Source organism: Oryx dammah, unplaced genomic scaffold (assembly GCF_014754425.2).
Source record: "Oryx dammah isolate SB20612 unplaced genomic scaffold, SCBI_Odam_1.1 HiC_scaffold_29, whole genome shotgun sequence".
Classification (NCBI taxonomy): Eukaryota; Metazoa; Chordata; class Mammalia; order Artiodactyla; family Bovidae; genus Oryx; species Oryx dammah.
In genome coordinates this window covers 52783539-52809759 of record NW_024070213.1, presented here as the reverse complement: position 1 = coordinate 52809759, position 26221 = coordinate 52783539, and the positions used below count along the sequence as shown (strand labels likewise).

General features: G+C 43.8%; 1 protein-coding gene across 1 annotated transcript in view; it reads right to left on the bottom strand.

Moving 5' to 3' along the window:
- GNPTAB (N-acetylglucosamine-1-phosphate transferase subunits alpha and beta) overlaps positions 1-26221 on the bottom strand; it is an 82198-nt gene that overhangs the window by 13288 nt on the left and 42689 nt on the right. The window contains exons 6-16 of the mRNA XM_040234869.1: positions 18303-18367; positions 17900-18034; positions 10640-10801; positions 9858-10037; positions 9467-9637; positions 6979-7102; positions 5739-5942; positions 4002-5092; positions 1835-2034; positions 1396-1615; positions 627-740 (exon numbers count right to left, since the gene is read on the bottom strand). Coding sequence (XP_040090803.1) covers positions 627-740; positions 1396-1615; positions 1835-2034; positions 4002-5092; positions 5739-5942; positions 6979-7102; positions 9467-9637; positions 9858-10037; positions 10640-10801; positions 17900-18034; positions 18303-18367 — 2666 coding nt within the window. The remainder of the gene's footprint in view (positions 1-626; positions 741-1395; positions 1616-1834; positions 2035-4001; positions 5093-5738; positions 5943-6978; positions 7103-9466; positions 9638-9857; positions 10038-10639; positions 10802-17899; positions 18035-18302; positions 18368-26221) is intronic.

The window sequence follows — 26221 nt, the reverse complement described above, 5'->3', positions numbered from 1 at the left end:
TTTCTTTGAAACTGGGATGCATCTTACAATCAACAAAGTCTTCCAACTATTTCAGCCAAGTGGCACTCATACATTTGTGTGCAGATCATCTACTGCTCCTACTGGTAAGATCCAGAAAGTTCCATCATCAAAGCAACTTAGCTTTGAGGGAAGATGGGGTTCAATTTGATGAGTAGGCCAGAATACTGGAGTAGGTAGCTTTTTTTCTTCTCCAGGGGATCCTCCCGACCTAGGAATCAAACCAGGGTCTCCTGCATTGCAGGCAGATTCTTTACCAATTGAGCTATCAGGGAAGCCTGACTATTTCCTTGGTTAATGTTTAACAGGATTGCTCTCCTAAGCAATGAGTATACTCCAGGGTTACCTTCTGCCATCCTTACTAAAAGGTTGTCTGCTTATAGAATATAAGCAACTAATCTCAATATTAGCTTAACATCCATTAGGGAGGGAAAAAAGATATTCCAAAGAAAAATATAAATTATTCTAGATTATTAGTGCTACTGATTTCTACCAGAGACTGATAAACATAGAGCAAGCGTCTAGTTTTTAAGTGCTGTACAGAAATGATAGTAACACCCAATAAGGATGGACTCTCTGTTTTACATAAATGAACCCACATCACTCACCAGATTCGGATCATAGTACGCTTCCTGAGTTGGCGGGATGTTGTTTAGCTGAGTGATATTAGCAGGAAGCATTTTCGAACAATTTATTAACATGTGTTCCAGACCTGTTAAATCCTAACAAAGCAAAAATAAAAGGATAAACCTTCTACATACAAGTAATGCTTGTGGTTTTAAAAATATGTTAAAGTCACCAAAGTGTAAGTGCTACCTTCAAAGAGAGTTTGACTGTATGATTCTTAAAGACCCACTAAAAAGAGCAGACTGAGACAATACAAACAACTCATCTTTGCCTCAAAGTGTAACGTACAGGACCAGGAGGCCCCACTGATACTAGGTGAGCCAGGGGATCACCAGATGGGTGTCCTACAGCTGGAATCCTCTTGGTGCCCATTATTCCTGAGTGTCCCCCTCCTGGGACCAGAGGATGCCAAGGCAGAGGGAATTATGCAACACCACGGGTCTGGCTGAGGGCTCCACTCAGCCACATCTGAAGCCCCTGAATGAACCTGTCACGAGAATCTTCTATGCAGTTATGGTCTGCCTCTTCTCCACACAATACCATAGCAATCCCTAATGAAAGTCATCCTATGAAACACAAACTTCAAAACTGATTTTAATCCTGGCATTAAAAATGGACTAGTTGTGAACACCCTTGTTTACTTGTACTTGCATTACATTGAAGTATGCAGGGGAAAGAGAAAGTATCAAACTTAAAAGTTTCATTTAAAATGTCACAAAATTTGGGGGTGGGGGGATAAAATTACAATACCTGCAAACTTAAAGGCAAGTCATGAATTCTGGTGGCCAGCGTGCGGATTTCTCGGTCAGACAGGATACCAGATTGGTCTGTGTCAACTTCATCAAAAACTTGAGATATGTTCAGCGGCTGAACTGCACTCATGAGATAATAAAAATAAGAGAAGGCAAACTGCATGTCCTCGGAGTGGCGCACTTTGTGAAATGATGTCTTGTCAAATTCTTCAGGGAACCTGTCCAAATGTAACACACTGTGAGATCTGGATACTTACGATATGTATGGTACCCGACACTTGTGGCATCAGAATCTTACTTCCCTCCTGCTGAGATAATACTTTCAACACACTAGTCATCACATGTCAGAGCCATAGACGCAGCAGGGCGAGGATGTGAACTTCAAGCTGCCCTGGCTCTGAGCACAAGCAGAAAATCCAGCCATAAGCGAGACTTACATGTCTTGCAGTTCCTGCATCACGATTCGGTCGATCATGTGAGGCATGTGTGCAGGGACTTTCCGAGATGTGAATCCAAACTTGCTGTTGAGAATTTTGTTCACGTATCGGAGGGAATCGGCGAATGTGTCTTTTAGCTGCCTCCCGGTGTGCTTGCTGTCAGTAAAGTAGGCCAGTTGTGTCTTCAGTGACTCTTCTTCCTGAAAGGAGAATTCCACCCAGCACAGCGTTACATTTACTGCACAAGCGTCCTGTGTTAACAAGAGACGGGGGTACTACTTCAGGTAGCTTGGCAATAACTAGTCACTGTCGTGTGGGGAAAATGAAATGAGTACTAAACAGGTCTCCTTCTGCATCCTAAGACCACGGCTCACCTGGTCGAGTTCAGTGAAAATATTGCAGACAACAGTTGTTTATAGGGTTTTCTTCAGGGACTAGTAATTGACCGTGAGATTTCACAGCCCATTTCAATGCAACATTTAGAAAATCCATTTATAGTCCATTTGAGAGTGCTTTCAATATCAAGTTATTTCTACTGGTGAAATCAAAGCAGCAAGGACTTGAGTTTTGAAGACACAGGCTAGAATACAAAATTGGTTTCACCATATAACAGTATTAATATTATGAAATGTAAAGAGCCCTGTCAAAACCACTAAGAGGTGAAAATGAATGGCAAAGAATATTGGCAAAGAACCTGAACACACTTTACAGAAGATGAAATATTTTTCCTTCTCAAACTGATGAAAATATAGATTGATATTAGCTGCTGTTGGTTAGTCTGTGGAGAAACAAGCAGGCTTGCACAATGCTTATCAAAGGAGGAAGGGGTGCAACATAAAAGGACATATTTTATACACACTAGACCCTTTAACCCAGCAATTCTACCTATAGAAATAAAGCTTCCCCAAGAGTAAGACATATGTACAAGAATATTTATTGCAACATTAGGTATCTGTAATTGCAAAACACTGGAAACAACTTACAGCTGTTAAAAAAACAATGGCGGTTTGCCCATATACTACCACATCAAAGGTGACTGTAGAGCAGTGTATAACTTCACTGCTCCAAAACAAACTATATAGTTTATATATCTATAGGAAAATACTTGAAGAATACCTACCAAGCTACATATTCATAGTGACTGTCTCAAGGAGATTAAGGAAGGGAGGAGGAGGAGACCTTTTCCTTTTTTATTGCCTTTTTTTTTTTTGCATTGCTTCAATTTTTACCACAAGTTTATAGTGCTGCAATTCAGAAAAAAGGAGGGTGGTGGTGGTGAGGACACCCTGGAGTCAATGAAAGGAATGAAACTGCATTCCCTTCACCACCCTCCTGCAGCCTAACGTCTGCGCAGGCTGTGCTCTATTCATGACCCAACCTAGACCACAAGGTTTTTACCTCGGTCTGTTGACTACTCCCCACTTTTCAAAGGTTCCACACTTCAGTGGATCCTTATCGCAAAGCCGCAGTTCTGGCCTCCCAGCTTGCTCTTTGAGTCTCTAAGAGCACTGACCCTACTGACCATCCTGCGCTCCTGGATGTTAGCAGAGGGATGGTGCTCCTGAGATGCACAAAGGACCCCCGGGCACCGTGAAGGCTGTGGTAAAGGAGGGACAGCTCCAGCTCTGGGGATCAGCTCATACTTATCAGGGAAAGCTAATGAATTCGTCTGTGTCTCAGGCTTTCCGTTATTGGAAAAGTACGCGATCTGACTGCACAAGGTATGCAAAAGCGGTTTCTGAAATAACATGCCAAGTAAAGATAAGATACCATCACAGCTCTCTGCTAGGAACTCAGGGTATGCCCCTGGCTGATCTCTTACTCACTTACACAAAGGCTGCTTCTGAAACTGCAAAATGGGGAGAACAGCGAGACCCTCACGAGGTATTTTTATTGTTAGAATTATTGGGAAGATTCCTGGAAGAGGAAATGGCAACCCACTCCAGTATTCTTGCCTGAGAACCCCATGGACAGAGGAGTCTGGCTGGCTACTGTCCATGGGGTCACAAAGAGTTGGACGCAATTGAAGCAACTTAGCCACATGTGCTGAGTTCAGTGGTGGGCACAGGGAAGTTCTGAATAAACAGCAGTTATTACTTTATCACCACCACTAACAAGGTTACTTTCTTCCTGAGCATGGGAAGGAATAAGGGTGCATGTAACTTACATCAAGCAGATCTTGGAAATACTTTTTCTTCTCCCATGGCAAAAAGCCCAGGTAACTGTCTGTGTAGCGCTGCAGTTTTCTTCCAGGTACTACTTCATTGCCACCAGGGTAACTGTTGGCATTTTCCTCTGTTTTTCTCTCTTGTTCTTTTCCTGTGATTACCTTTTCCTGTGTGTCCTTGCTTTCCAGTGGGAAAGTCAGAGATGAGAGCTTTTCTCTTGACACATTTCTGTCTCCTGCTTTTGGAGTCACGGTTATTGCCCTGAATCTGGCTCCCAGGGGTGGCATCTGGCTCCCAGGGCTCTGGGAGTGGTTGTTCACTGTTATTGTCACTGCTGGAAAAGGCGACGACCCCTGGAGTCTTTCCGATGTTCCTAAGTTGCTTTTGTGAACCTGTTTTGCCAATGGGGCCTCCAAACCGCCATTTCTTTGCTCTGTCGTTAGAGAGTGATTTACTGTTAACTTTCCATTTTGTGGGTTCATCAGAAAGGACCACAGCAAGGCTGACTTGGACAGGTTGTATCCTTTCATGGTGATGTCTCCACGTTCTAGTTGCAAATCCAAGTTATTAAGGCTCAACTGGGTCTCTTTTGGAAGGAGTGAAATATTGACCTGTGGAATTTCCACCTCCACTTGGAATCTTCTTGTTGTGTTCACATCATGTCTCTTGACTTTAGGGAAGCGTTTTTCTTCAGGGATATCCTCAAACAAGATTTCCGCCTCTGGATGAAGTGTTGTGGAGCTCATCAAACTTTGGTAAGCCTTCTGGGTCGTAGAATTCCGTTTGGGCTCCTCCCTTGTGTCAACCTCTACTACTATCTGGATTTTGAACTCCTCATCATTTTTACCTTGAAGTGTGAGATTAAAATGTATTGTGGTCGCGTTCATTCCACTGTGCATTAGGAGGTGGATGGTCTTCCACTTATTGGCGATAGAAGCATGTCGGATAATTGGGTTGTCACTATATGCACCTTCGATCCCCTTTTTGGCTATTTCTGCAAAGCTGAAATAAGGCAGGCATTCACCTTTTGGAATAACATAGTGAGTCTGGTTTGGGAGAAGAGTTACTTTATACAATTCATGAAAATGATCTAGAGGAAAAAACACAAACATGACTTTTAAAAAAAACTACACATTTTCCCCCTTTTCCTTTAATTCTTAGGGTTTTAGCTGTCACTTTCTAAGAGTGACTTTAAGTGGACTTTAAAATAATCAGAAATTCTATCACAAAAGCTATTGGTCTAGGGCTCTTTTGTACTTTCTGAAGCTATCACTATCATTGACATGGAATGCTGGGGCTGGTTCACTACCAAGGTAAGACACAATTCTGGACAGCAAATTCCAATGGTCAACTTCTATTAAAAAAAAAAACCTTTCTGACAAAAGGACCTTCATTAATAATCCAGCAACAAGATCCAATATTCTACCATACTTATTTAATCAACCACTGGTCTCTTTTTATTGTTCCCCAATTAAACCTTCACTGTATATTTTCAACTAAGATAAATCTGCTTAGTTTAAGAAAAAAAGCAGACTAGAGCAATAACAGGAATAGATGCAGCTTCAGTGTCTATGGCTTTCTAAAGATCTGTGTCCTTCTCTTGTAACTCACAATTCACAGGCTGGGAAAGGGCTACCTAGAGAATAATTAAATAAGAAAAGTGATCCAAATCCCCTCTATTTATCAAGGATTGTTATCCCCTTATTCTAAATATGTTTTTATGGCAGTAAATATACCTTGCCCACAGTCGCCAGCATCGAACCCACAGGATAAGACATTGCAGGCTTGGTCACAGAACTTATCGGCCAACCAGGAATTTGCACATCCTTGATTACAGTAAGAGACGCCGGTCATTCCAGCACCAAAATGCCAGGGCTGTCCGACTCCGATACTTCCGGTGCCCCCAGCTCCTGCAATATAGCGGCTGGCACCACTGTTACCTGGAGGAGGAGGAGGAGAGAATCCTGTGGTGCTTACAATCTCGGGGAAAAAAAAAACAGCTCCTAGTTCTCAATCAAGACTGATGCATGAATTTCTACCAGGAAAGGTTCACCCTGTTCTTCAATAGAAGATTTTATGTAGCTTAAAAAGACAACCTGAAAAGGGGGCATCACCTGCCAGTGAACTGGGTGTGTGATGACCAGGCCTTGGCACTTAGAGCTGTGCAACCTGCCAGCACAGGTGGATGTGCTCCCGGGGACACGTGCAGATGTGTCCGGAGAAGCAGATGATTCTGAGCCTGTGACTCTGTGAGGACTGACAAGAGCACGTCCCAATGCAGGCGTCAACCCCCTGCCCGAGTATTACCGCTCTACGAGAGGCTGAGCTCTCCGGGCTGCACAGGCCCTCCGGCACGGCTGCATTCTCTGCCTGCAGCAGAGTGTATTTTTCAAAAGTGCCTCTGAAAGATCTGACTGAAACACAAAGCCTTGTTTCTTCCAACACTCTTCTCTTTCCCACACCTGCTTCCTCACGTGGACTAGGGAGATGACAGTATCTGCACCTACTCCCTCTTTTCCTCTGGCGGCTGAGAAATTTAAGTGGATAATGGAGGATGCTTTCTAAGTTTAAATGCCTTATAAACTGAAAGGCAATAAATAAATGTAAAAACTTATTTCCTCGACAAGTCCAAATGTAAGTGTACAAGACAGGAAGAAGAGGTGCTAAGGAGATGAGATCGTTTATTTCTTCTCTTTAGTCGTTCACTGACCTGGAGCAATCTGCTGCAGTCACTGGCCATGAACTCCTACAAAAACCAGTGAGAGTGAGTGATTCTTGCTCCTGTGCTCACATATTTAAGGGTAGGACTGATTTTCATATTTTTGAATAATAAAAGGCATTTGTAAGTGCAGGGTCAACATGGGAAAATGCCCCCAACAACGAAAACATGAATAAACTAGGTCATGGGTCCAAGAATGATGACTAATGAAAAAAATTCCAACAGCATAGACAAGTTACACCTGAACACATCCTCACCAGAGCAGTCACCACCGTCCCAATCACAGGCTGAATTATTACAAGCCTTGTCACAATAGCCATCTTTGATCCAGGATCCTGGGCAGCCCTCAGCGCAGTTGGGCACAGGCCATGTCAAATACACCTAGGATAAAGCCAGAGAGAAAATAAAATGGTTTCTGACTTCTGACACTTATTATTCTTAAGCTAGGATTCCTTTAAAAGGAAAATAACACAAATGGAGCCTGTAGAAAGGGCCATCCTGTGGTGGCTTCTTGGTCCCGCCCAGCTGACAGGTCTCAGCAGGCACAATCACTCTTTTCTGTTACTGGAGGACAGCAGACAAGGACTCAGCTCACAGCTTTAGTCTCACAAATGGTCTTATAAATAATCTATTGTTAAATAAAGCAGCAACATGCCAGACTTAAATCCAAGTACAAAAGCATGCAGGTGGAAAGTGCGCAAGAAGTCACCGCTTTTCTGTGATGCTGTTGTCAACTCCTGAGTGGATTCATGTATCGTCTCATCGGAAGGCTGAAAAGGGGGGCGGATGACCTCTCAATGTCCTCACCTCCACACGTGAGGTCGCTATGAATTAATCAGCATAGCATCTTGAGCTGTGAACAACTCTGCTTTCAAAACAACTGACAGGCTACACGCGTGGTGTGTGCTCAGCTGCTCAGTCGTATCAGACTCTCTGCAACTCCATGGACTGTAGCCCAACAGGCTCCTCTGCCCATGGAATTTTCCAGGCAAGAATACTGGAGTGGGTTGCCATTTCCTACCCCAGGGGGTCTTCCCAAGCCAGGGATCAAACTCTCATCTCTTGTGTCTCCTGCACTGGCAGGCAGGTTTTTTTTTAACCACTGTGTCACCTGGGAAGCCCTGACCTGCTATATGGTTGCTTCTTAACATTTTTGAAAACTTTTAAACTCTCTATGTCTTTGCACGGTCCAGCTACTTGGAAGGGCTTTCTTCATCTGGTTAACTCTTACTTGCTCTTCCAAGCTCATCTCACTCCCAGGATGACGATGCCTACACAGCTGACACCAAGAACATCTGTGCTCAGGACCAGTTTTTCCATCCTGCCCCTCAAAGCCAGAGTGACACTGGCTGCCTTGTGACACTTCATCCATGTCTTTAAAGCACTGCTGCTGCTGCTGCTGCTGCTAAGTTGCTTCAGTCGTGTCTGACTCTGTGCAACCCCATAGACGGCAGCCCACCAGGCTACTCTGTCCCTGGGATTCTCCAGGCAAGAACACTGGAGTGGGTTGCCATTTCCTTCTCCAATGCATGAAAGTGAAAAGTGAAAGTGAAGTCACTCAGTCATGTCCGACTCTTCGAGACCCCATGGACTGCAGCCTATCAGGCTCCTCTGTCCATGGGATTTTCCAGGCAAGAGTACTGGAGTAGGGTGCCATTGCCTTCTCCCTTTAAAGCACTATGTTGAGCTAAATTTGTCTTGGGTGTTTTGCTGACGTGGTGAGCACAATAGTTTCCCAGTGATTTTGCTTTTCCCGCTGTTGCAGTAGCAGAAAACACACAGGGTGGGTTTGGGTGTTGAGAACATAAGGAAGCAAAGTTCCTGCCACAGGAACTTTTCTCACACCCTGATCGTTACCTCTGAGCTCAGCACTCAAAACTGCTCATTTGGACAAATTTGAATATGATATATACACTAATTTCCCTATGTCCCATCTACAACTTCTAAGTGACTCTGAGAGAGTAACAGGCAGGAAGGCCAGGGGTCTCCAAACGGAGGAAATAGCCTCCAAGTGTCAGACATTTTTATCTCTCTTAAGCGGCAGGAGGAAACAACCTATTTTTTCCTTCTCTATACAAATTTAAAAGGAGTTTCTCTTAAAATTCTGTGTTGCCATAACACCTGGTTTCACCTGAAGTTAACTATTCTCAAACCTAGAGATAACCAATGCCTTTTTCTTATGGAAATGTTTATCTTAAGTTATGCTAACGTACTATGCATTTACCCCAAACTCTGTCTTCAAGTTGGTTCTGCCCGCCTTTTGGCTCAGAACCTACTTGACAAACCAGTATGTTATACTCAGATATTGTTCCTCTAATCTATGTAAATGAAACTATTTGTGTGGTGATCTGCCCTTCTTCAAGATTCAAATTAATCATTTTATGGCCCAGGATAAACCATTTGGTGCCAAGATTATCCCAAAATGCATCTTATGGGTGAGGGGCCTGGTGCCATTCTGAATTTTAAGACATTCCTTTCTTTCATTAACAGACTGCTAGTGACTATACAACATCCAGCTGAAGACTAGCAGGGGGGTACTCTTTCTGCCCCCTTCTGATGCCTATGTCAGAAGCTTTCTCTATTTCCTTTATACTTTAATAAAATTTTATTACACAAAAGCTCTAAGTGATCAAGCCTCGTCTCTGGCCCCGGATTGAATTCTTCTCCTCTGGGGCCAAGAATCCCGGCGTCGTGATTCAACAAAAACCTTTCAACTCCTAGACCAGGCACCTCTTAGCTACTCACCTTCTGACCTTTGGAATGACTGTAGAAATCATCTGGCCAGACATCCTTCCCGAACATGACATCATCATTCAGGTAAATGAACTTCTGGGACAGCCCTTCGATGCGATGGATGTGACTTTCAATAGCAGGTGAACTGAAGGTGGGTAAGTGGCTCAGATTTCGAAAAACATCCTTTTAACAGACACAAAACAAGATAGAAGAAGGGGAATGAGAAGGGAGTTTTATTTTGTTTTTGGAGAGAAATTAGGGAGGGAGGTGAATGGAAGGATTAAAGGAAGGTGGAAGTGGAGGAGAGGAGAGGAGAGTCGGGGGATGAAATGAGGGACCAGAAAAAGGAAAGGAAAAGATGGAACAGGAAACTGCAGCCTTGTGACACATGGCAAGTCTCTACCTGGTGTGTGACTATTGTCACTCGGGGATTATCGAGGTTCAGCCAGGATGGAATCTGCCCGTTGGTGACAATGAAAATGTTCCGAACCCACGGTGCGTGCCTCTCGATAGATCGCAGCGAGTACCTCAGCTCTTCATTATCTTCAAAACGGCTGGCAGAAACATCTTCATCTTGCTTAGACTGAGGAAAGCATGGGGCACAGAAAAATATAAAATACCCCTAAGTCACACTGCCCCTCCTGACTGTCCCCTGTGTGCTCAGGGAACTCCAGCAAACTTTCGAAGACTGCACCCAGCTTTTAAACTTAAAAAAAAAAAAAAAAAAAAGCAAAACACTCAGCATATTTAAAATAACAACACAAAAACAGCATTTCTTTCACATACCTTTTTAAAGAAAAGGTTCTTAGCTCTGAATGTGGGTCATTTCAATTAGTATTAACCAATCGCAGTGACTGGGAATCAAGTCACTCCTCTGTAAGCCCTCTTCCTTCTAACAGGTGCGTGTGTGCTCACTCATGTCCAGCTCTCCGCAACCCCATGGACTGTAGCCCACCAGGCTGCTCTGTCCATGGAGTTCTCCAGGTAAGAATACTGGAGTGGGTTGTTCATTTCCTCCTCCAGGGGATCTTCCCAACTCAGGGATTGAACCCACATCTCCTGCATTGGTAGGCAGATTCTTTACCATGAGCCACCTGGGAAGCCCTCTTCTAATGCAATGACTTATAAATCTTTAATCATCAAAACCCTCAGTTTGGGTTCTAAAAGAATCTCTGCCTTCCTTACCTGGCTGATGGCACTCAGATCCCATAATAAATATGCAGGACTTATGGTCAGTTCCTTTCCATTGATGGTCATATTCTTCTTCGTCTGCTTATTCAGTTCTTGGAAATCTTTGGGATTATTCAACTTTAGAAGTGCTACACTGGCCTCTGAATACAACTGCAACTATAAAATAATAGGACAGTTACATGTGGGAAAACTGAACAACAAAGAAGACATCATTAAATTCCCAGTTGATCCTTGATCTTAAATATAAATAACATGTTATACTACATATTGTGTACTAACTATACTATGTGCTGTTTATTATACCCATTAAATATATATTGCTGCTGCTACTAAGTCGCTTCAGTCGTGTCCGACTCTGTGCGACCCCATAGACGGCAGCCCACCAGGCTCCCCCGTCCCTGGGATTCTCCAGGCAAGAACCCTGGAGTGGGTTGCCATTTCCTTCTCCAATGCATGAAAGTGAAAAGTGAAAGGGAAGTCGCCTAGTCGTGTCCAACTCTTCATGACCCCATAGACAGCAGCCCACCAGGCTCCACCGTCCCTGGGATTCTCCAGGCAAGAACACTGGAGTGGGTTGCCATTTCCTTCTCCAAAGCATGAAAGTGAAAAGTGAAAGGGAAGTCGCTCAGTCATGTCCAACTCTTCGCAACCCCATGGACTGCAGCCTACCAGGCTCCTCTGTCCATGGGATTTTCCAGGCAAGAGTACTGGAGTGGGTTGCTAGTGCCTTCTCCGTAAATATATATTACATATATGTAAAAGATTAAAAGTTTCATATACATATAAGAAACAGCAAGCCAGTATCGTGGAGAGAAAACCTACACAGCCAGACACATTTCCCAAATGAATGCAACAGACTAGCTATTTAGAAACGAGAGAGAGCTGGGGGCTGTGACAAATGGGACATCTCAGGCCCCATTTGAAAATGGGCCAGATCTCTGGAGAGGCCGGAATCCCTAGTATCAAATGAAACCTCCCAGTTTTCAACTGTGGCTCATATAGTTTGGATTGTCATGCATACAAACAAAACACATCTGGTCACCAGTCTGTGGCCTCTGTTCTAGAATGCCGCCCATCTGCCTACACTGAGGACAGTCCTGCCAGGCGATGGCACTGGAGCTGTGGCGGGCGGAGAGCACTTCTGTCGGCAGGTGTCTTGCAGCGCTCGGGCCCACACCTGGTCCTGGCAGGGCTGCCTGAAGTGCTTGCACAGGAAAACCACGTTGAGGGGCAGTGTTTTCAAAGCAACCATAAATCCAAGAGGGAACATCACACACATCAACACATTTTACAAGTACACTTCCCCACCTCGACCAGAGTCCACACCACCCTTGATTAGTTTTTGTTGTTGTTGCTTTAATTCTGTATCATACAATTTCCTGTGAAGAGAGGCTTTCAGAACTGAAAAAGCAGGGAGAAGGTTGAAAACCACTCATCTAGGACAGCAACACCCTCCTGGTGAACTGCCTTTCCTAATAGGGTCAATTTCTTTCTTAATTTTTAGCCTTCTTAATTTATAAAAGCAAGGGACTTCTCTGGTGGTCCAGTGGCTAAGACTCTATGGTCCCAATGCAGGGGGCCCAGGCTGGATCCCTGGTCAAGGAACTAGATCTTAGGTGCCACAACTAAGGTGCAGCCAAATTTTAAAAAATAAATAAATAACAAAACAGAGAAAGCTTTTGCATATGCTACATGACTATATTTAGGTCCTTCTGCAAAGTTTCCTGAGCTTATGCAGGCCAAAAGTAGAGGTCAGAGTTAGAATTTCATTTATATCTCTTCCCCTTTGTATTATGTAGGCACTAACTCTCACTGCAAATTGTGTGTGTGTGTGTGTGTGTGCATCTGTCCTCTTTACTGATCAATTTCTCTCACCTAACAGTATCTGGTATACACAAAGCACTCACCACAGACCTGTTCCTGCCGCTGTCACTGTTCTGCCTCACTCTGTAGGAGAGGGATGGGAGGCAGGCCACACAGGGCAAGTGTCCTCTGTCTGTTCTAAGTACCTAACAGTCTCCCTCCTCCCCCAGCCTCCCCTCCCACAGAGACACTCACAGAACCTCACAGGGCTCCCTGGAGTGCAAAAATCACTATTTCTAGGATATATAAATGTCGTACTTTACTATCCTAATTTAATTTTAAATTTATTGGGAAAGTGAAAGTCGCTCAGTCCTGTCCAACTCCTTGTGACCCCATGGACTATACAGAGTCCATGGAATTCTCCAGGCCAGAATACTGGAGTGGGTAGCCTTTCCCTTCTCCAGGGGATCTTCCCAAACCAGGGATCGAACCCAGGTCTCCTGCATTGCAGGCGGATTCTTTATCAGCTGAGCCACAAGGGAAACCTAATTATGAAAGTGAAAGTACCTTTTATTAATCTCTTCTATTCAAGCTGCTTTTATTCTAGAAAACTATTTTGAAATTTCACAGGGATTTGTCTAAGAGATGGAAAATTGGAAAAGAGATGAAAACTAAAGAGCTTAAAGGAACATTTGTATGTATGAAAAAAATTTTCTGTCAACTGTCTTGAGTGGTGGAAAGGATCCTGTGTTAGCCGCTAGATGGCACCCTAATCCCAGATGCCTTAATTACTCTTCAGGGAAGAGACAGGAGGTGGTAAGGAAACCGCAGTGTGGTGAGTGTCTCAGGCTGGAGTTCTTAGCTTGGGAATCTGTGGGTCAACTGGTTCCATATATAACTTCTTACTTGAAATTACAAGTCAGTCTTAATTCTTTAAATTACAAGACAGAACAGGTTCTACACCCACCCACTGCAGACCCATAGCCAGACATGTAACATGACAGAAATGAAGTTTTGCCATTTTTTAAGCCACTGGGACTTTAGGATGTTTGTTGTAATAACATTATCTAGAATGATGTGACCGATACACCTTTAGATGGTAGTGTGAGGTTAGGGAAAAAAATGTGCCAGCTAATGCAACTGAAAAACAAATTAGCTCTTTTTAGTAATTTCAGAACTCAAGCAACTAGGTCTTAATATGTCCTGGTGGTTTTCTAAAACTTGTATCAGTTTCAGAGGTGCCTATGTTTAATCTACCAAAATGCTCACATGAGGAACAAAACCAAAATAAAGGGTGCCTGAAAATGGTTTTGTTTGCAAAACAAACAAAATTGTGTATGCTTTAAAAGGTACAAGATGGCTTCAGGGAAATCACTGGAAAAAAGGGCATTAGTACAAATATATACAATTTACTATGACCTTGAATGTGTCATGCCTTGAACAGAGGTTTGAGGGGTCAGAGTCCAAGTCAGACAGTATGCTGTTCCCACCTTGCCCACACTATCCTTCCTGCAGAAACAAATCATCAATAACTGATCAGCCTTCAAGGATCTCATGTAGCCTCCTTCTCTTTGGAAACTTGCCTCTGATCCATGCAGATCTTTCTTTCTTGTCTCTAAAATGCCAGCTCATCCTTGATAGCTAACCTCATACTATCCCGTTTTGCTACTTGACCACAACATATACATACATATTGCCTTCAATACAGCCTGAGGATAAGTGCATGTCCTCCATCTCTGCACACCCACTCAGCAACCAGCATCACTTAATTCAACCAAATGTGAGAATGCGCTTGACAGCTTGGGGAGTATCTTCTGCCCGTTCTAACATATGTTGAAGTGAACAAAAACAAAACCCAATAAAAACAAATGAAAAATTCACCATGAATGAAAACGTCCAAAAAGAAAATGATTTAGAGGAAGCTGAAAATAAAGACCATGGATATATGCTGCTGCTGCTAAGTCACTTCAGTCGTGTCTGACTCTGTGCGACCCCAGAGACGGCAGCCCATATATGCTGCTGCTGCTGCTGCTAAGTCGCTTCAGTCGTGGCTGACTCTGACCCCATAGATGGCAGCCCACCAGGCTCCCCCATCCCTGGGATTCTCCAGGCAAGAACACTGGAGTGGGTTGCCATTTCCTTCTCCAATGCATGAAAGTGCAAAGTGAAAGTGAAGTCGCTCAGTCGTGTCCGACTCTTAGCGACCCATGGACTGCAGCCTTTAAAAAGACCATAACCTGATTTCTCAAAAGTTTAATTCTGTGTCCATCACATTAAAAAAAAAAAAAGTCTACAGCAAATTAGAGGGTAATTAATCAGATCACAAAAGGACTCACATCTCAAGATATTGGGTAAAAAGTTCATTTGGATTTTTCTGTTAAGATGATAGGATTCTTCAGGCAAGAATACTGGAATGGGTAGCCATCCCCTTCTCCTGGGGATCTTCCCCACCCAGGAGTCAAGCCTGGGTCTCCCCCACTGCAGGCAGATTCTTTACCATCTGAGCCCACCAGGGAAGCCCTAAGATGTTATAGAGAAACCCAAACAAAATTTTTGGCTAACCCAGTATCTCAAACTAGAAAGTTTTCAATAGAGAAGACTGCTTGATTTGTAAGATTATAGTCCACAGAAGAGTTTTCATGAATTCGAATCTATCACCTTGCAAACAAAACCATTTTCAACTAACTCCTACTTCCCCTGATGGGGGTAAGAAGGGAATCTTACCTTGTTTTTCACTAAACAAGATGATGAAGGCCAAGTTGTTGGATGTGTAAAATCATGACATCAATAAACTAAGACTCCTTTGAATAATGACTCCACTAAAATGGTTCCCTTTACATCCCGGGACACTATATGGCAGGTGTCAGAGTCTTGCTTCTTGCTCATTCTCTCAACTAGGCCCCCTAAATGCCAGGCCCAGAGATGATCACTAGGGTACAAGATGGGCAGGCAGTACCTGTCCTGAGATGCTCACAGCCCACCCAGGGTCTTTGGGACAGAACTGAGCCCTAGGTGGCTTTGGAGGTCACGAGCCTTAGCAAAAGCCACCTAGAGGGTCCTGGGAAGGCACAGTGGTTCAGCCGTTCAGGTCCTGAACAGGAACCAACGTCGCAGCCCTTCCTCCCACGTGCCACAGGGCACCTCCAATGTATTACCCCAAACTGAGCTTTCAGTTTCCTTCCCCAAATCTTACTTCTCCCATGAAGCTCTGAGTGTGGTTAATGTCACTATGTCCATCTTCACTGGTTCACATCCACTTCCCCTTTCATTTTTCCTTCCATGTCCTCCAGGAGCTAATAAGTCACCGGGTCAGGCTGAGGGCTTCTCAGATGGCTCTGGAACTATTCTCATCACTGGCACCACTGCCAAGGCCCTTGTGGAACCTGAATGTCTTGTTGGGCTGTGGCAGCAGTGGCTGGGCTGGTTTCACTCGGTTATCCTTGGCAGTCCCTGGCACATAGCAGGTGTTTAATCAATGCTAAACTGGGAACCCAGTGGTTGGAAACTTCATTCTCAGGGTGCCCGTAATAGAACCAAGAAGTAGGACCCAAGGAAAGACAGTGCCTTGGAGAACCAGGCTTCAGTGCTGACACCACCATCTTTCTGTGCTTCCTCTTTCTCATTTTCTCTTGAGCCTCCAAAAATCAGAAGCCCTTATTCCTGAAGCCAATCACAGGTGCTGGCACTGTGACAATGAGCTGCAATAAATACTGTGAATATCTGGCTGGATCCCCCAGGAGGTGCCAGCCTCCACAACAACAGGTCTGGGGACTCCAGGTCAACCTCCAGCCGGGTGACTGGCGGAGGAAGGGACGTCCCCATGGACAGAGCCTGGGGTTCTACTGCCTAATTCAAGTCCTGCTCCTCCCTGCCTCTCCTGCCACTCACCACTCCACACTGCCCCAAACTAGCCTACCAAAGCGGTGACCACAACTTGGATCTTTTGGCAGGCCACGCCCACCCAGCAGCAGATTGGCTGGTCAAAAGTACAGACACTAAGTCTACACCTGTACAACTAACAGCTAGGAAGCCAAGAAGCCGAATAAATGCTGATCTATGGTTTTATCTGCCCAAATCCATACTAAAAATAATTCAGGGGAAGGAGGAATATAATTATTTATTTTAAGAAAAAACTACATATTAAGAAATAATTCAACCCTTATTGGGCTGGGCATTACCGTATTTCCAGGTACCAGAAAGAAAATTATGGGGGATAATATGAAGAAAAGACAGAAATGTCATTCATATTACCAAGGTATTTACAAAGGTAATACAAAGTATCTTAAAACAGTGAAACACTTAAGGGGAAAGGAAAGAAAGGGAACTTGGACAGGCAGATAGAAAACACGGTCCAGACGTAAACTCAATAACCCCCTAGTCACAGCTCTCCCCGCCACTACCTCCACCTCCATCCCTTCACCTCCCCATTGTTAAATGACATCAACAGGAGACAGAGGGAAGAAGCAGGAAGCTAAAAACTGTGGCAGAATTTAGAGAACATTTCTTTGTAAAATCAGGAAGAGTGGAGCCTAGCAAATTCTGAACCAAGGCCTGTATGCCCTCCATCCTGAGGGAGGAAGCATTTATACTGTACAACCCAGGCTACTGCTGACAGAACAGCAGGCATCCTGACAGAAGGTCAAAATGATGGTACACCCATACAACCTGTGCCCTACATCAATCAGACACATGGCTCCAAGGACAAGAAAGGTTAACACATGTCACAGCCTCTGAAGTCAACTCTAACAGATGGGCTTGCTGTTCAAGTGTGAAGAGTTAACATGTATAAATACTAAATATGTTTGTGGCTCAGCTAGCTATTAAGGAATGAAGGGCTCCCATTATAAAATTTCCAAGTATCTGCAGCATTCCCCTATGTGAGTGGAAGCTCTAAGTAAGTCCACAGGTTGGGGCCTGTGTGTACTTACAAACACGTGCTGGGTCTCCCCCACCCCTCCTTCCACGCTCACACTGCCACCGGGACTTCTGTCCGCTGCTACATTCTCAGCAGCTGTAACAGCACCTGACCCACACAGACGCTCCTTTGTTAAACAAATGAATCCTTATTCTGCCTGGGAAACCTACAATCCAAGTCAGACTCCTAAAATTTGTAATTAAAAGTAAAATTAAGAGTAAAAAACCCCAGAATCTTCTTTCTACAAATAAAAAGCTGTCTTCGCAACAGCATATGTGACAGAATGGAGAATCTCTTTGCTTCATTTGGGTTTTTTGATTTATTTTTTGGCTACGCCACTCAGTTTATCGAATCTTAGTTCCCCAACCAGGGATTGAACCTGGACCCTCAACAGTAAAAGCAGAGTCCTAACCACTGGACTACTAGGGAATTCCCCCTCTCTGCTTCTTCTTGTCAGCTGTACTATTAATATAACGGAAGGGGCTGCCAAGAAGAGGCATGTGCTATACTAATTGCTCTATTTTCTAAGCTCTTACCAGTTTTATTTTAGAAGAAAGATTTTCTGGCAATTTTGCTTTTAGTTGATTTGTTTCCTTGAATGTCGGTGGAAATCCACTCAGGAAAGCCAAATCTTGCATTAGCACTAGCCCAGGGACTTCCTTATCTGTTGTCTAAAATAAGAACAGGAAAAACACAGCTCACTTTCCAGATCATAAGGCTGGTGAAAACTTACAGCTGAGAAAACTAGGAAAGAACTATTATTGCATCACACACACTTCAAAACAAGAATGGCATGATTATTTAAATCAATACTAGTACTGGAAAGCTAGGCTTAGAGGGAAAGTAAACATTAAAAAGCCTCTCTAAGTAAAACAGCTTTATTTCTCACACTTTTACTCTAATGGATTGCAAAAATACAGCTAATTTGAAGTAACATACCAAATAGCCCCTCCAAACTGTCTGTCTGCTGTTTCCTTTAAACATTCCAGCCTGGGCATCTTCAACTACAACAAAAAATACAATAAACAAGCATGATTTTAATGAATATGTAACCATGATGTCTGGCAGGACACTGTACAAGGCATTTTGAGAGCTGTCAAATTTTCCAGTGGTCATGGATGGGTGTGGGAGCTGGACCATAAAGAAAGCTGATCGCCGAAGAATCGATGCTTTTGAACTATGGTGGTGGAAAAGACTCTTGAGAGTCCCTTGGACTGCAAGGAGATCCAACCAGTCCATCCTAAAGGAAATCAGTCCTGAATATTCATTGGAAGGACTGATGCTGAAGCTGAAACTCCCGTACTTTGGACACCTGATGTGAAGAGCTGACTCATTTGAAAAGCCCTGATGCTGGAAAAGATTGAGGGCAGGAGGAGAAGGGGACGACAGAGGATGAGATGGTTGGATGGCATCACTAACTTAATGGACATGAGTTTGAGTAGGCTCCGGGAGTTGGTGATGGACAGGGAAGCTGCAGTCCATGGGGTTGCAAAGAGTCAGACACGACTGAGCGACTGAACTGAACTGAAACCAGTATAATACATGGTCTCAAAAGAAAGGTACTTGGGGGAGACAAAATTAACCCATCCAACAAAAGGGGAACTATTGTAACCCACTGTAATTCTGCAGTACTGAAGGAGAGGCTCCTGTGTGCAGAGGAAACAGAAACGAAAGATTGACAGGAATCAGAGAGGTAGGACCAAACATCAAACATCGACAAGTTGCATTTAAAAAATAAAATTGTTTGACCAGAGTAAAACATTTGGGAGTGGTGGGTACGAGGAAAAGAGGGCAACCAGAAGGGGCCCTTGAAAGCCAGGCCAGTGACATTTATTGATAGATGGACGGTGGGAAGCCACTGTAGGGCCTGGGGATTCCCCGAGTCACAGTGAGCTCCTGTGATTCAGAAAATGTGATTAGAGCAGATTAACTTGGGGGTAGGGAGTGGCAGAAAGTGAAGAGGAGCTAAAAAGCCTCTTGATGAAAGTGAAAGAGAGGGAAAAAACTGGCTTAAAGCTCAACATTCAGAAAATGAAGATCATGGCATCCGGTCCCATCACTTCATGGCAAATAGATGGGGAAACAGTGGAAACAGTGTCAGACTTTATTTTTTGGGGCTCCAAAATCACTGCAGATGGTGACTGCAGCCATGAAATTAAAAGACACTTACTCCTTGGAAGAAAAGTTATGACCAACCTAGACAGCATGTTGAAAAGCGGAGACATTACTTTGCCAACAAAGGTCCATCTAGTCAAGGCTATGGTTTTTCCAGTAGTCTTGTATGGATGTGAGAGTTGGACTGTGAAGAAAGCTGAGTGCCGAAGAATTGATGCTTTTGAACTGTGGTGTTGGAGAAGACTCTTGAGGGTCCCTTGGACTGCAAGGAGATCCAACCAGTCCATTCTGAAGGAGATCAGCCCTGGGACTTCTTTGGAAGGAATGATGCTGAAGCTGAAACTGCAGTACTTTGGCCACCTCATGAGAAGAGTTAACTCACTGGAAAAGACTCTGATGTTGGGAGGGATTGTGGGCAGTAGGAGAAAGGGACAACAGAGGATGAGATGGCTGGATGGCATCACGGACTCGATGGACGTGAGTCTGAGTGAACTCCGGGAGTTGGTGATGGACAGGAAGGCCTGGCGTGCTGCGGTTCATGGGGTTGAAAAGAGTCGGACATGATTGAGCAACTGAACTGAACTGAACATATACAAATGAGGGAGGGTGATAGGAGAAGGCAATGGCACCCACTTCAGTACTCCTGCCTGGAAAATCCCATGGACAGAGGAGCCTGGAAGGCTGCAGTCCATGGGGTCGCTAAGAGTTGGACATGACTGAGCGACTTCACTTTCACTTTTCACTGTCATGCATTGACAAGGAAATGGCAACCCACTCCAGTGTTCTTGCCTGGAGAATCCCAGGGACGGGGGAACCTGGTGGGCTGCCGTCTATGGGGTCACACAGAGTCGGACACGACGGAAGCGACTTAGCAGCAGCAGCAGCAGCAGGAGAGAGGGTGATAGGCTTCCCAGGTGGTGCAGTGGTAAAGAATCCACCTGCTAACACAGGAGACCTGGGTTCAATCCCTGGGTTGGGACAATCCCCTGGAATAGGAAATGGCAACCCATTCCAGTATTCTTGCCTCAGAAATCCCCTGGACAGAGGAGCCTAGCAGGCTACAGTCCATGGGGTCGCCAAGAGTCATACATGACTGAGCAACTAAGCATGCACAAGCAAGGAAAGTGATGACACATGCCTACCAGGAGACAGGTGTCAAGTGACGGCGACAAGTGAAGTCAGCAAACCTGCTGACATCTGGAGATCGTGGAAAACAGGAGAGATCAGAAGGCTGGAATTCTCATTCTCAAAACAGACACAGAAAGCAGGGTCTACAGATTATAGCCTGCAAGATGGATGTCAACCCTGGGCAAGAGTCTCAAATGTACCATAAAAACATAGTTGGTGAGTACTGGAGAACAGGAATAGGAATATTCACAATATACTGCTTATCTTTAATGGAAGCACTGAGTGCTAACAACATGAGTTCATTATGGATAAATTTAGCAGATACACACCTCACTCTGTCTGCATCTGTCTCTCCCGTTGATAAGGTGGATTCTAGACTGGTAGATCATTTCATGGCAAACACACAGAGGAAGAGTGGAAACAGTGACAGATTTTATTTTCTTGGGCTCCAAAATCACTGTGGATGGTGACTGCAGCCATGAAATTAAAAGATGCTTGTTCTTTGGAAGGAAAGCTATAACAAATCTAGACAGTGTATTAAAAGGTAGAGATATCACTTTGCTGACAGAGGTCCATATAGTCAAAGCTATGGTTTTTCCAGTAGTCATGTATGGATGTGAGTGTTGAATCATAAAAAAGGCTGACCAACACAGAATTGGTGCTTTCAAATTGTGGTGCTGGAGAAGACTCTTGAGAGTCCCTTGGACTGCAAGGAGATAAAAACCAGTCAATCCTAAAAGAAATCAACCCTGAATATTCACTGCAAGGACTCATACTGAAGCTGAAGATCTAATACTCTGGCCACCTGATGCAAAGAGCCAACTCATTGGAAAAGACCCTGATGCTGGGAAAGATTGAAGACAGGACGAGTAGAGGGCGACAGAGGATAAGATAGTTGGATGGCATCACCGACTCAATGGACTTGAGTTTGAGCAACCTCCAGGAGTTGATGACGGACATGGAAGCCTGGCGTGCTGCAGTCCATAGGGTCACAAATAGTCAAACATGACTTAGCAACTGAACAACAATACCGGCCGATCAGACAATTAGAAGAGTTGCACAATACGTATTTGTTCATAATCTCAGGAAGGCAGCTAAACAACACTTCATGTCATCTTTATGGGTCTAAAAGAGACTAGATCTCAAGTTAGGCAGGTTATAACCAATTCTGACCAGAGAGTATAAAATTATAAAAGCTACAGTCAACCCAGAGAGGGGTTTTGGAGGTCTGCTATAGGTTCTGTCTTGTTCAATAATCCATCAAGGTTTTGGAAGATACAGAAGTGATGCTTGTGAAATGTGTGGGCTTACAGGAGGCCAACAGAGAAGCTATTACCCTGGGTAACAGACCAAGGGTTCCCCAAAGTCCTTGACTGTTTAGAACCATCAGTCAATTCTAGCAAAATAAAGTCTCCTACAAGTAAAGGTAAGATCTTTAACTGGGCAACAAAACAAAACCAAGTATAAATTAAAAGGAATCTTTATCAATAACCTCAGATATGCAGATGACACCACCCTTATGGCAGAAAGTGAAGAGGAACTAAAAAGCCTCTTGATGAAAGCGAAAATCATGGCATCCGGTCCCATCACTTCATGGCAAATAGATGGGGAAACAGTGGAAACAGTGTCAGACTTTATTTTTCTGGGCTCCAAAATCACCGCAGATGGTGACTGCAGCCATGAAATTAAAAGACGCTTACTCCTTGGAAGGAAAGTTATGACCAACCTAGATAGTATATTCAAAAGCAGAGACATTACTTTGACGACTAAGGTCCGTCTAGTCAAGGCTATGGTTTTTCCTGTGGTCATGTATGGATGTGAGAGTTGGACTGTGAAGAAAGCTGAGAGCCGAAGAATTGCTGCTTTTGAACTGTGGTGTTGGAGAAGACTCTTGAGAGTCCCTTGGACTGCAAGGAGATCCAACCAGTCCATTCTGAAGGAGATCAACCCTGGGATTTCTTTGGAAGGAATAATGCTAGAGCTGAAGCTCCAGTACTTTGGCCACCTCATGCGAAGAGTTGACTCATCGGAAAAGACCCTGATGCTGGGAGGGATTGGGGGAAGGAGGAGAAAGGGACGACAGAGGATGAGATGGCTGGATGGCATCACGGTCTTGATGGACGTGAGTCTGAATGAACTCCGGGAGATGGTGATGGACAGGGAAGCCTGGCGTGCTGCGATTCATGGGGTCGCAAAGAGTCGGACACGACTGAGTGACTGAACTGAACTGAACTTGAAGAAAAATAAAAATTAAAAAAAATAAATAAAATAGGTATTTGAGTCAGTAAATGTAAGTTTTTTAGAAAGACTTAGAGGAGTTTTACTTGACAGTGAGTTCAGGATGAGTCAGTAATGCTAAGGCCATACTGAATTTCCTCCTAACGTTGTGCTTCTGAGCAGGAGAGGGGCTTAAGGGTGATACTCCCTAGCACCAACCCATTAGGAAACCCTATTGAGTTGACCTTCAAAATGTCTAAAATCTAACCACTTCTCACCACCACACTGATCCAAGCCCCTTTCCTTCTTACCTCAATTATTACAACCTTTGCCCCTCCTCAGTCTATTCCCACTATAGCAGCCAGACTGATTCTTCTGGAACATAACTCAGATCACAAAACCCTTCAATGATTGATTCCTCAACACAGTCTGATTTAAAAGCAAAAGCCTGTCATGGCTAACATGTACCATTTGGTGCCTGTTACTTCTCTGGGCTCATCTCTTGCTCTCTCCTCCTTGTTCACTCTATCCTAGCCACACTGGCCTCCCTGCTCTTCTTTGAACATGACAGACAGACTCCTGCCTCAGGGGCTTTCCACTGGCTATTCCACTTTCCTTGTATGTAGGGAATACATGGAGAAGCACTGCTTGCCCACATACTCATGTGGCAGGCTCTCTCACCTCCTTCAAGTTTTCATCAAAAATCCCCTTCTCAGGGAATCTGCCCTCCCCCTCCAGTTTCCCCTGTCCTATTTGTCTCTACAGCATTCATCCTCAAACTATAGGATTTAACCTGTATGTGCATCAGTTGTCTGATTCCTGTGCCAAGAGGTAAATTTGATGAGGGCAGAGATTTCTGTCCATCTGTTCACTTCTCCATCTGGCATATAGTATGCACTTGATAAACAGTGAAGAAATAGTCCCAATCTCTTTGAAGACTGAACCACGCTGGAATAGTGTTCAACTCTAGCTGAAACACTTTAAAGGTAATAGAAACTAAAGTTCATTCTGTGAGGAGCAAACTAGGGTGCAGTCAAGTACCTAAGAGACAGTTAAAGGAAGAAGAAATGTTACACAGGACAGGGATTAGCTCCATAAGGACCCCAAGGGTACAAACGGAACCAGTGTGAGACAGCTATAAGGAAGCACTTTTTAGTTCCTCATAAAAATCAATGTAGCCCAGAGGCAGAATCAATTGTCACAGGAGGAAATTCATTTCCTAAACATCAAAGGAGATAAGCTTGACTGGAAAACCCATTTTGCCGAGGAGATGCGGGTCTTGGCTGCAGGGCTGGACTGTGTGCCTGCTGAAGTCCTGGACACAATCGGCAGTCAAGGACACAACAGAAGTAGGGTGATCAGGAGAGGGCAGAAATGACACATTTCAAAGGGAAAAAAAAAAAACCCAACAGATCTCAATAATTAACCGGAAAGAGGTTAAATGAGATTATCTTTAAAATGCCAAACATGGCTAAAATTTCTTAATCTAGATCAGGGTTTGGCAGTCCATGGTCCAAAATTTAGCCATTACTGGATTCAGCATGGCCCCAATCTAAAAACAATGTTAACATTTTAAAACAGTTGAATGTTTATACAAATACCTACATGATATCTGGCATTTTGCCTCTTAGCTCACAAAGCCTGAACTATTTACTACCTGGTCCTTTACGGAACAATTCTGCTATCCGTGATGTAGATACCTAAGCATGACAAAGGAATGAGTTTGTGGCCTACTAAAAATGGAAGCTACATGAAGGCAGGAATGTGCCCTTTTTTCCTCTGCTGTTTGCCTAAAACAACCACCAAGTCAGAGCAGTAGCTCAACAAATATTTACTAAATGAGTCAATGTGATAAGCAAGACAGTCAAATAAAAACCCAGGTGGAAATTAAAAACCAGTGTTTAAGAGACTACTACTTACTATGAATCTTACCTATATCACACTTTACAGTCCTTTTTTTTGGCCACATATGGGATCTGAGTTCCCTGACCAGTGATCAAACCCACACATCAGAAGTGTGGAGTCTTAACCACTGGACTGACACAGAAACCCCAAACTTTACAATCTTTTACATCTTTGACATGTCATAAAATGAGTAGAGGAAAACCCAAGATTCTCTCCATAGACTTTATAACTGAGTTATAATTGCTAACATAATATCATTCCTTTTTCTCTTCTGGTGAAGTGTTATCAGAGTAAATTGCCAATATCCACTGGATCACTGAAAAAGCAAGCAAAGTACAAAAAAAAAATCTACTTCTGCTTTATTGACTACTCCAAAGCCTTTAACTGTGTGGATCATAACAGACTGTGGAAAATTCTTAAAGAGATGGGAATACCAGATCACCTGACCTGCCTCCTGAGAAATCTGTATGCGGGTCGAGAAGCAACAGTTAGAACTGGATATGGAACAACAGACCAGTTCCAAATTGGGAAAGGAGTATGTCAAGGCTGCAAACTGTCACCCGGTTTATTTAACTTATATGCAGAGTACATCATGTGAAATGCCGGGCTGGATGAAGCACAAGCTAGAATCAAGATTGCTGGGAGAAATATTAATAACCTCAGATATGCAGATGACACCACCCTTATGGCAGAAAGCAAAGAACTAAAGAGCCTCTTGATGAAAGTGAAAGAGGAGAGTGAAAAAGTTGGCTTAAAATGCAATATTAGGAAAACTAAGATTATAGCATCCAGTCCAGTCACTTCATGGCGAACAAATGGGGAAAAAACAGAAACAGTGAGAGACTTTATTTTTGGGGGCTCCAAAATCACTGCAGGTGGTGACTGCAGCCATGAAATTAAAAGACGCTTGTTCATTGGAAGGAAAGCCACGATCAACCTAGACAGCATACTGAAAAGCAGCGACATTACTTTGCCAACAAAGGTCCGTCTAGTCAAAGCTATGGTTTTTCCAGTAGTCATGTACGGATGTGAGAGTTGGACTATAAAAAAAGCTGTGTGCTGAAGAATTGATGCTTTTGAACTGTTGTACTGGAGAAGACTCTTGAGAGTCCCTTGGACTGCAAGGAGATCCAACAAGTCTATCCTAAAGGAAATCAGTCCTGAATATTCATTGGAAGGACTGATGCTGAAGCTGAAACTCCAATACTCTGGCCACCTGATGTGAAGAACTGACTCATTGGAAAAGACCCTGATGCTGGGAAAGACTGTAGGCAGGCCGACAGAGGATGAGATGGTTGGATGGCATCACTGACTCAATGGACATGAGTTTGAGTATGCTCTGGGAGTTGGTGATAGACAGGGAAGCCTGGGGTGCTACAGTCCATGGGGTCACAAAGAGTTGGACATAACTGAACTGAACTGAAAGCTAAACTCAGCCAAACAATAAATCAGGTAACTTGTTAAATTTGTCAAAAATTATCCTTTTACTTTCC